The 12,208-nt window shown below is 29.6% G+C and overlaps 1 protein-coding gene across 1 annotated transcript in view; it reads left to right on the forward strand.

Annotated features, from left to right (window-relative positions):
* The first annotated feature begins 2,084 nt into the window (after window positions 1–2,084).
* Window positions 2,085–12,208, forward strand: part of LOC132746227 (receptor-type tyrosine-protein phosphatase kappa-like) — a 59,825-nt gene continuing 49,701 nt past the window's right edge. Inside the window, exons 1-15 of the mRNA XM_060735308.1 lie at window positions 2,085–2,730; window positions 3,080–3,251; window positions 3,608–3,666; window positions 3,958–4,257; window positions 4,509–4,630; window positions 4,932–5,019; window positions 5,564–5,622; window positions 5,956–5,992; window positions 6,523–6,626; window positions 6,988–7,116; window positions 7,331–7,479; window positions 7,721–7,856; window positions 8,032–8,151; window positions 8,785–8,881; window positions 9,473–9,537. Of these exons, the coding sequence (XP_060591291.1) occupies window positions 3,139–3,251; window positions 3,608–3,666; window positions 3,958–4,257; window positions 4,509–4,630; window positions 4,932–5,019; window positions 5,564–5,622; window positions 5,956–5,992; window positions 6,523–6,626; window positions 6,988–7,116; window positions 7,331–7,479; window positions 7,721–7,856; window positions 8,032–8,151; window positions 8,785–8,881; window positions 9,473–9,537 (1,578 nt within the window). The 5' untranslated portion in view covers window positions 2,085–2,730; window positions 3,080–3,138. The remainder of the gene's footprint in view (window positions 2,731–3,079; window positions 3,252–3,607; window positions 3,667–3,957; window positions 4,258–4,508; window positions 4,631–4,931; window positions 5,020–5,563; window positions 5,623–5,955; window positions 5,993–6,522; window positions 6,627–6,987; window positions 7,117–7,330; window positions 7,480–7,720; window positions 7,857–8,031; window positions 8,152–8,784; window positions 8,882–9,472; window positions 9,538–12,208) is intronic.

Raw genomic sequence — 12,208 nt, forward strand, 5'->3', positions numbered from 1 at the left:
TAACTATTTTCTTCTTACTTTTGTTATTTACTTACTACATATTTTTCATTGTAACAATATGATGTATGATGGAAAATGTTAAATAAAGTAACGAATTGTCACAAAAAATAAAACAAATGTTTGAGTTATATTATTACTATCCATTTTGTCGTTGATCATATCCTCTTCAATAAAACAGGGGTAAACCATATATCATGCAACATTTTCATCTCAATAAATAACAATCAAAGGCAAAGATCATACTAACGTATGAGGAATGCGATGAAAAATGTATCATGTATATTAATTTAATTGAACAGTATTAGTCCATATGCCCGCACTATACCAATTACGGAGAATTAACTGCATTAATGACAGTATTACTTATCCTTTTAAAAGTATAAGAAATACATTTTTCTATGTATACGTATATGTGTTCATCAAATAACTCCGAACAACGATTTCCAACATTATCCTTCGAAAAAAAGATGAAGGGATATCATCTGCAAACGGACAGGTACAATGCGTTTGAGGTTTAAAAGATAGGGGAATTATTCCTCTAAGTTTGGCAACACTCATTCGCTCTTCTCTGCATGTAAATTTGTTGCTGAAAAAGTGTCTTTAGGTAAACCCCCGGAAAAGGACATCTGGAATTTCCTTTTTTATTCTGGAACGCATTAAGATAAAAATATTATTCCAGGTTTACTAAAATTATTAAAAATTATAATAAAATTACCTTGATATTCCAATTTATGTGCATCTATCATAAATTTTGAGATAAATAGGGAAAGAAAAAAAAAAAAAAATGTTAGACAACATATGAGGCTCGAACTCGAGATAAAGTTTTATATCGTATCACTTTACCACTTTTGCCAAGAAGACATTTAAAATTCTACTTCTTATTTTGTATTATATTGCCTTCTTACAGAAGCTGTTTTACCTATTTAGGCAAAGATTGTAAACTTTTGTTCACACAAAAAATGCAACGTCACTCTCACATTATCATAGCGGCACAGTACCTTAAGTATTATTCTGTTTTTAAGCTAAATATCTAACAAAACAAAAAGAAGAAGAATTAAAGCAGCATCGTTAGTTATGCTTAATTATATGTTTTCCGTAAGTTGATCACATTATTAACTATATAAAGAATTGTCACTTTTAGAATTGCATATATGAATTCGGGATAATGTTGTATAAGGAAACGTCAGCATTTATACTAGTATTGATTGTGGATATGGTATTTACTGGTAAGTTATTTTACTTCATGATAATTTGTACTGTGAAAATACAAATATGTGAATTTCTGTTAATATATGTTCTTTGAATTTCCTAAATACATCTATAAAATGTTGACTTTTAAAAGTTTATTTATTATTATTCCTAAGTTTTTGTGGTCAAGTTTAGAATTTTAAATTTTTATCAACAAAATCCGACTTAGCATATTTGTGGGTTCTTTACATTGTAAATGTGGAAATATATATAACTCAAAACAATGTAAATATACAAATTAGAGAATTTAAGTTGATAAGTTGATTAATGTTTTTTTTTTTCGTTTATTAAATGCATCTTTAGATATTTAAAACCTCTACTTAATTATCTTATGATATTCATGGTTTGTATATTTCATTTATAATTATAATTACCGAATATTGTACATTTGGAAATGTATATAAAACTGCATATTTATATGTAAAAGGGCAAAACAAATATCAATATTTACAGAATGTTCTTTTGGCTGTCAATCATGCTCTGGTTCAACTTGTACAAGTTGTGAATCATCTTACTTTCTATCAAATGGCTTCTGTTCACCATGTCCTCCAGATTGTGCAAAATGTAACAACTTCGATGACTGTACTTTGTGTAATAAGCCAAATAAATATGGTTTTAGATGTACTGTCAACTGTGATGGTAATTGTCTAAATGGTGAATGCCAGGCTAAAACGGGAGATTGTACGCAATGTAGGCCCAATTTATATGGACTTCAATGTCAACACAATTGTAGCTTATGTGAAAATGAATATTGTGATTTACGTAAATGTTCGAGTGGTTGTAGAGATGGATATTTTATCGCTAAACGCGGTGTCGAGACAATATGTGACACCTGTCCGTCAAATTGTAAACATTGTACGGATGTGAAAACATGTTATATTTGCAATGATGGTTTTCACCTCTATAAGTTTAATGACAGTGTTAAATGTGTGTCATGTTCGCAAGAATCGCAATGTCCGGACTGTATTATTCAAGGATGTAACCAGTGTCAAATACACAATGGTTCGTTAGTCTGCGCTGATTGTCCAGAAGGACAAATATTCAATGGTAAAACATGCGGGTCACACACATCATTGTGCTCTAAAGAATGTTCTACGAATTGTGATAATTCTGGAATATGTCAAGGAGAATGTAATGAGGGCTGGACTGGTGAGAAATGTTCAAAACAATGTAACAGCAAGTGTTTAAAGTGCTCAAAAGATAACGGAAATAGTTGTATACTGTGTGTTGGTCATTTTTACTCATCCGATTGCAGTTTAGCCTGCAACCCATCATGCTTAGTACAACGTGGTAAACGTACATGTGAACATACCAACGGATATTGTTTAAACGGATGTAACCAAACATTTTGGGGCGATACTTGTGAGCAACCTTGTCCTGATGGATGTAAAGATCTTAAATGTGATAGAAAAAACGGTACATGTACGGATGGATGTAAGGATGGATTGATTGGAGATAATTGTACTCAAACTACCACTTCTGGTAAAAAAGATTGTACTGTAATGAATTCATTTCAGGTTTTTTTATCAAGTTGAAAATTACCAAGAACTAAGATTGTTTATTACCTTTTGCCCTAACTGATGGTGGCATTAACATAACACTATACGGCACCCCATCATACTATACTTACATTTTTGTTAAGGTAATGAATGATTTTAGATTTAACAAATGTGTTTTTTATTAAGTTGTTAAAATGCTCTTAAAAGGAAACGTTTATTTTATTTGTTAAATTTAATAGTTTTTATCATTTATCTTAAACGTGCATCTGCTTGACGTGATCTTCATTGTATGTGTATTTGTTATTGTTATTTGAATTTCTCAGTTTGGTCAGAGATAACAACTAGTCAAACAAGAGCAAGTTCACAACAAACTTTAACAAAGGGTACACAGATGGCAGTACAAGAAAAGAAAGAAAGCAACGAACTTATCATAGGTGCATCAGCAGGAGGAGGCGTTCTAATCTTGATACTGATCATAGTGGGAGTTTGTTTGCTAAAACGAAGGTATAAAAACAAATTTGCATAAGACCTCATTACTTTTAAATCATTATTCGTATGAATTATTTTCTGAGAACATATTTACATTAATCCGGAATACTTAACACAAAGCTGAAGTAAGTAAGTAAATAAAAGGGAAAAAGAGCAAATGTATTAAATAGCATTAATCATTCATGACGCATAAGTTCATTTTAAGAATTTAACCTGAAATAAAACTAGGAGATCGATGCGTGTGTTCATTATTTTTGGATTGAATATTTATTTTGTTTTAGGTTTACATATTACACAATATAATATGAATCGTCATTTTGTTTTATTATAAAATTGCATTTTATGGAATAAATTTGTCCTTTATTCCACAGAAAAAAATCCCCGAGGGAAGAATCTGGTCAACATGAGGCAGTTAGTACAGAAGATCAAAGTATGCATTACACAAAGATAAAAAGTTTAATACTCTTAAGATATTTACACGATTCATGTATGCACATAACATTTATTAGCAGTAGTGTATCACTTTAAATCGTTAAAATAACGACAGTGTTACAGTGTGACATAAAATCAACGACAATGTTGTTTTTTTGTTTCTTTTCTTCAGTTTTCATTATCATCAAACATTTAATCACATAATCTTCAATGTTTAATGAAAGAAATTGATATTTTTCTTGTAATTATATAAAACTGTTACAGCTATTCATTTCTTCTATGATTTAAGATGTTTATGCAAAACCAATGAAGAAAACGGAAGCAGTTGAAGAAATTCAGGACTACATATATGCACAACCTAACAAAACACACAAGTTCAAGAAACCTATTACGAGAGAAATTGGCAAACCAAAACCAATGTATGATAATTTTGCCATAGACTTAGATGATAGAAAAACTGTCTCAGATGGTACGTATTCCACTATCACTATTGATGGAGATCTTGAAAACAAAACAGAAGAAGAAACGGATGTTGATGAAATAGAATTAGAAGAATTAGACGAAGGCAGTTCTAAACTTATCGAAAAAGGTTTGTTTTCATTGAATAACCGTATTCGTATGGGATGCTAAGATAACATGTATGTATAGTATGTCAGTAATATTTCTTACCTTATTGTCAGAAATATCGATTGTATCAGATATAAAGTTATTAACAGATATTACATATTTAAGAAGATTACTTACTTTTTTCAAGTAGTTTATTTATTGTGTGAAACAACTGCAAAACTTCAATGTATATATAGGATCATTCTTAAAAAAACAGGGCATTGTAAATTACAGAAGTAAATCCACCGAGTGCTGATTTGTATTACAATACAGCGAGTCTACTTAGAACCCGGATTCAAATATCTGATCTACTTGAATACACCAGGAAGAAGACTGATTATGAAGATGAGTTTGAGGTTGAGTATTAATTGCATATTTCATATTACTGTACCTGTTATAGGATAGGGGGAGCTTAGTATATCTTTTTATAGTTTGAAATAAGATAATATTAAACTTAAATTATTGCAGGATCAATTAAATGTTGGTATTTTAATACTGCTAGAAATGTTCAATTGCGTGAATTAATTCTATCGGTTCAATAGATAAACCTGTATTTATAATTATGTTGATATAGAAACGATATATTTGATGATACATAATAATTCAGCTATTTCTACGTTTGGTGTTATATTGTTTTGAAATTCATTTTCAATTTAGAAATTACCCAAAGGTTTGACAAGGCCTTGTGACGAAGCTCTAACGCGGTATAATCGCAAGAAAAATAGATACAACGGAGTATATGCATGTAAATATTTGTTCTTATTTTAAGAAATCTTTATAAGGTTTGACTGGTTCCTTTTTTTCAGTTACAAAATTGATTGACGTTATACTGTGTACTTATATTTATAATGTACTTTTGATTTATATTAAATTTATACATACTATATCTCAGAGCATTTTATGATTCATTATTCAAATTTGATTTTTAGTAATACTTCTACTGTCTTATATAATCATGTTTTAATGTAAAACAACACAGAGAAGACATGTTAAATTCTAAACGATATACACTATAATTAAACACTGTATGAATACATAGTGTCATTGAAAAAAGCAAAAAACTTACACTTTGTTTTAAGAAAGAACCTGATTATCTTGACCAGTCACAGGGAATACAGATTCCAATTACGTTTGTGCATTCTCTTATTCAAATTAAACATAAAATATCCGGTACGAATATCCTAGCTTTTATCTTATGTGTGCAATACTTTTTTACCCAAAGGCGAGCGTAAGATATCTTTTAGTTAATTCGAGCAATTAGGAAGATCATATATTTTCTGCTGTTTCAGATGATGCAACTCGTGTTGTCTTAAAAAGTAAAACTTACATCAACGCAAATTACATTGATGTATGTATAAATTTGCATGTTTGATGTGTAATGTAGGAATATTTTCATGTCTTTCAACATTTAAAGATCTTTTTAACTGACAACCTTATGCTAATTATTTGATATTTCGTTGACGTATAAATAATTACTTAATATTAATAACTGATGAAGTTAAGCATACTTATGCCTTGAATTTGATAATGTCACATAACGTGTGAACAAAATGAAAAGAAATAGCACATGCTTTTGCATTGGCAAGAACTACCAGATACTATTTAAGAATTATCACTGATATTTGTATATGGCTAATTTTATATACAGATATTTCATATTATGTTTCTTAATTTAATTTAGGGACACAAGAAGTCACCAGAGTACATAGCTTCCCTTGGTATGTATATAATTTTTTTTACGTCGCACCAACGCGGTACAGGTCATATGGCGACTTTTAAGTTTGTAATGATGTAGGAAGACCTCAGATGCCCTTCCATGCATTAATTCATGCATGAACTGACACATTGTAAAACTGCCGATGACTCGATATAACACGTTATAAATATATAATAATAATGGTTAAAAAAATATTTTCAGGTCTGACAAATACTGTCTACAATCATATCAAATACTGCAAATATCTATCTCTTGATTATTCTCACACACCTGTTTTCTTTGATTCTTGGTTAATGTGTTAAAAATAGTATTTAACTTTATAATAAATAACACTATTCTCGTCAACCAAGTCTGCAACTGTCATTTTTTTGCTATGTTTCAATTACTCTTGAGGCATTTCTCTTTTTCAGGCTTTTATGATGTAAATAAAATGTCATTAAAACGCAATGTGAAGTTATTACCTTACATTTTTAGGTCGTCATATTTCCATCAATATTTCTCTTGTATTTATTTACTTATTAATGTTTTAAGGACCAACCAAGGATGCAATGAATGCTTACAAAGACTTTTGGGAGATGATATGGGAAGAAAAAACAGATAAAATTATAATGTTGACCAATCTAGATGAGTCTGGGGTTTGTATATTACCACACTTGCCAGGAAAAAAACTTTTAGTTTTAGTTTTGAATTTTCCCTCATTTACTTGACTTCATATATAAAAATCTGGAGAAAGATGAAGCCTGATTTTAGAATCATAAGAAACATTTTCTATACACTTAAATATGGTAATAAAATTATAGATATACTGAGAGTTATATGCATACATCTAGCAGTAATTGCATTTAAAACAGTTTGTATAAAGCCTTGCATATTATTTTCTACGTATAATTAATTGTATTGTTAACTTTTTATCTTGGGTCACGTATAATTTGGTTATATACACAACAATTGAACTATTGTCAGAAACATTAAAAAAATTCTTTGCCTACTTCATAGAAAATGAAATGTGAGCAGTACTGGCCTGATCAAGGGAAAACTAAGAATTACCATGGATACAAAGTGGTGTGCATTGCTGAGAAAATATTTTCAGAATTCACTATAAGGGAGTTTTCTGTTAATGTGCAGGTATGTTATATTGTATCAGATTTAAACATAAAAATACGTTCTCATCACCTTTGATTTGATTATCGTTTAAAACATTTGTTTGATCTTTCTAATATGTTGACCAAACCTTATCTATATCCCTAGATTGTATTAGTTTTTCTTTAAATTTGTGAACAACATACCTCAAAATATAATGCACCATTGATAAAAATGTTGTTGTTTTCTAATTTCAAAGGGTTCTGGATCAAGAAAAGTGACACAATATCACTATACCGCTTGGCCTGACCGATCCGTTCCAGATAATGTTGCCTCTCTGGTAGAATTTAGGAACAAAGTTGGACAAACAAAGTCAGACGATGCTGGCCCTATAGTGGTACACTGCAGGTATTTGTTTTGCCAGTACAATTAAAATGTATAAAAAAACTAACATTGTCAAAATAATATTTAGTTAATTATCAGACTGTTAAAAAACATGTGTTATTACAAATAATTAACTGTTAAAAGATATCTGAAAAAGGAAATGAATAAGGAACGCTTTATAGCCATTAGTTCTAAAAGTTTAATTTGTACGTGAATTTTGATAATGATTTCCTATATATTTATGTATGTATGTATCATATAACAGTGCAGGAATCGGAAGAACTGGAACCTATATCGCATTGGATACACTTATACAGGAAGGCAAGAATGATAATTATGTTGACATTTTTGGTCGTGTGATGGCGCTACGTGGACAAAGAGGCCACATGGTGCAAAACTTGGTATGTTATTATATATGGATGATATTTAACATGTTTGTCATAAATGTACTTTAATTGTGATTTTCTTACAATCTATTATGATGGATATTATAGGATATATATTTGAAGTTGTATTTTTATTATTTGAAATAATAATTGTTATTTAGAACCATGTATGGTTCTTTCTGTTATTTAGGAACAGTATATATTTCTTCACCGATGTCTTCTGTATGCCCTCACGTGCGATCCCGATCCACTTCCGGTCACACATATTCCTCGTTTGATGACAGATGATAAAATATCACATCAATTTCAGGTACACTTGTATATATTAATACAAATTGTGTTATTATAATAGCTTGTTTGTTTTATAATATCTTCCAATTTAGATTAATAAAAATCAGCATAATGACTGTAAACACACACTCAACTGTCCATGAAATATTGTGACTGAAACTTTCGCTGTTTTATTGATACCAATTATTTCATGTTTCTTTCCTCTGTGATATTTTTAAGCAGATCGTTTTCATATTGGAGACTTGATACTGCTTATTCTGAAGAAAGTGCTTGATAGTTATTACTTTACTCCTACACTTCCTTTAAAGCAATTTATTTATCAATGCATCCAGAAGCGCTCACATTTAAGATTGAAAATTTACTGTTGCATAATAAAAAATACACAAACAGTTGATCAATTGTCTCCTTATATATAATATAAACATACAAATATTGTGTAAAATCAAATAATAATCATTAAGAAGATCATTATTATCAGTCTTATTGAAATTTGCCTAAGATTTAAACAGTTTTAAGCGGCTAAAGCTGGCGAAGGAAAAAAATAATAAAAGAAATAAAAAAGGTCATGGTCATTTGTAAGATATGTTTTAAGTTACCTAATGAATATGAATTATCTAAGTAACAGGTGTGGTTGACTTTCTGAACATTTCAGACATTTACTGATGTTGTTATGCCGACAGACTTCGATGGGAAATCATCTAGGAACAAGAAAATAAGGAAGGAAAATAGACACGGAGCTGACATTCCTGGTATGCAAATTTGCAAATAAGTCAGTTTCACAAGGGGATGGGGATAATATATAAAATACATTTTCATTCCATAAAATAGAAGTAGAATTTTGACTTAATGATCCTTTGGCAGACAGAAATGTTTAAATTAATTTACTAACTATGAAATAATTATTACAGTTAGCATAAGTTTAGAGCTGTTTGAAAAAATAGTAGAAAACCAACCCGTAATTCATAATTGTGTACAAAACGTTGTTAAAATTTAAAAGTTTAAACATTCTTTGTATTTCAACAATTTCACATTAACTATAGCCATTGTATAGGTAAACTTCCTTTTTCATTCACACTCATTATACCACACTGCGTTAATAATAGTAGATTTCAATAGAAAATAACCGTCTGTAAATATTCTCTACTTGTATGAAAATCTCATTTGAATATCAAACCTTGACTATTCAGTGGGTGGTTAAGTTTGAATTCATGGTTAATCCCCTGTTGTGCATTGGGAAGTGATTTAAAGCCGAAGAAGATCTTTATAACATTAAACCATAAAGCAAATTTACATTCAACATTTTAAGGCTTCAATAAATAACATCCTATTTTTATGTGTAGGCGATGATTACAGAGTGAGACTGTCATCAACAAAGCATGACTACATCAATGCTGTTTATGTAAATGTAAGTATTTGAGCAAAAGTAATTTTGATATCGTTTGAAGATTCGATTGTCTCCCTTTTCAATATATTTTCATGAACCTTGCTTGCGTTGCCTCCCTTACTTTTATTGACTATATAAATTGCCTCCTTAGTTGTTTTGATACATGTTATGGTGTATTTAAGACATTAAATTATGATAAACAGATTTTAAATATCATCAAGTTATAAAAGTATTTGAAATTATATTACATTATATTATATTATATTATACTATTCTATATAATATAATATTATATTTACTTAATATCTCAATTTCAGGGATATGAATATCCATACAAATTCATTGTATCACAGACGCCAATGCCAAATACAGTTGAAGACTTTATATCGATGCTTTATCAGGAAAAATGTGCTTGTGTTATTAGTTTGGACGACGAAAACCTGAAAGATAAAGTTAGTGCACATTTATAGATTATCTAGCGTGTTTAAAATAATTATATAAAAAAATTATTTAATAGTATTCGTTGGCAAATTAATCCATACATAACAGATTTCTTTTAAAACAAAAATTAAGACAATACAAATGTTTGCTTTAAACAAATGTTGGGAGTTGGGGTGGGTAAACAAAGAATCACCTTTAAAGCTTTAAGACTCTAAGATGTCTTTGAATTCTAAATCATTCTATTTATATGTTACTTTAAGTACATACCAAATAATAATTTAGACTGATATTGAATGTTTGCTTAAAATTCTGATCAAATGTTTTTATTGATTTTTTACAGAAATTGATTGAAAAAGATGATATTTCAATTTTTTAGGTTTGTCACTTTTGAATATTACTTATTTCAGTCCGTTGGACATTATCTACCGCAAGATGGAAAGGTATTTAAAGTTGGTCATTTCCAAGTAGCTTGTAAGACGGTTGACACAACGGATTATGGTACAATACGGGACATAACAATATCGCGCACTGGATTGGTAGATATTTTATAATTTATTTAGATGAAAATTATTTAAAGATGAGATGAGAATTATTGCACCAGTTCTTTTTAGATGTCCCGTTAAATGCATAAAAGAAAAGGCTTCGGCTTTTTTTCCAGATTCGAATATTTTTGTTTTTCATTTTACATGCTTCACATCATTCACTGCTCAAGATCATACATAATCCCACAAGAACGATGAACATTTTTGAAATGCAAAGCTGTGCAGTATTTGGGAGTTTTCAGTTGTAGCTGGCCAGTAATCTATTATTATATCTATCATCACATAATTTCAGTCCAGAACTTTCTATTAGATTATGTATGATAACCGAACGTCGCTTTCAATACCCTGATAAATGCATCACATTTAGTAACGTAAAACAATAATTCTTTTAATACTTTATATTTAAAACCACTGTATATCAGTTATATTTTATGAGCACTTAATGGCAGACTTTTGTTACATAAAGCACCTTTCTGGAGAGCTACATTTGAAACATTACCAGTATAATGGGTGGAATCAGTCAGAAAAAGTCCCATCTAAAGTTGAGCCGTTTTTAAAGCTGGCCAAGGATGTTGAGAATGAGGTCAAAGGTCAAAGAGAAGATAGACCAATCGTAGTTCATTGCTTGTAAGTATTGCATTAAAACAAATCTATTTGCGAAATCAATTTTTCATATTTTGTTTAACTGTTGATCCACTATGAAGATGTATCATTATACAAGTATATCCTTGTTTTTACTTGTGTAGCTAGATTTATATTTGTGTGTTGGATTCGGCTTGAATCATTTGTGAAAGCAGTTTGATATGTAATGTATACGTATAATTATATAGATATTTTTGTGATTTAATGATGTTATTTATAGGACTGGAGCTGAACGAAGTTGTTTATTTTGTGCTGCCTCTATTATATCAGAAAAGTGTTTCTTTGAGAAAGAAATTAGTGTCCTCAATACCATTTGTCAACTGCGTTCAAGGAGGAAATCAGCTTTTACCGACATTGTAAGTCATTAACTACACTCATATACAAACATGTGAACTAGATATAACTATAAGATATAGTCATATTCGTAAGTTATAAGGTAAGTAATAAATTAACTATCATCATAAAAAGGCATGTGAATTGCCTAGCTTTAAAGTACTATCCTATGCAGTTTCGATAACTATTCTCTATTCTTGCTTCTTATTTAAGTTGTATTTGACGAGCTATTGAGTCAAAGTTTTCTATATTACTTCACATTGCATAAATAAGGAAACATGTGCTCTATACGAATATATCCAACTTGTCATTATTTTGAACTTGTCTGATATTTCAGAATATTTCGTCTTATATAAACCTCCGCAAACATACATGTATATTTACTTAACATTTTTTTATTTTCTCGCAAATATATCAGAAAAAATAAATTGCCTAATTGTCAAATTAATTGCACAACATTGCCTATGTCTACCAGGAAAGACTGATTGTTTAAAATTACATGAAATAAAATACAAAAAATACTGTTATTGACAAATTGGTATCATGGAATTATTTAATTATTATTATTAGTTTGGTCTAACTTATCAATTTACTTTATTTCAGTTACAATTCAGGTTTTGCTACCAACATGTAAAATATCTTGCTGAGATTTCCGACAAGAAGAAATACTATAATATGAACGAGCTGTTGTGAACAATGGTTGAAGAAATTCGTCTTAATGATCAATTTATTAC

This window comes from Ruditapes philippinarum, unplaced genomic scaffold, assembly GCF_026571515.1.
Source record: "Ruditapes philippinarum isolate M1 unplaced genomic scaffold, ASM2657151v2 ctg8576_1_1_1_1, whole genome shotgun sequence".
NCBI lineage: Eukaryota > Metazoa > Mollusca > Bivalvia > Venerida > Veneridae > Ruditapes > Ruditapes philippinarum.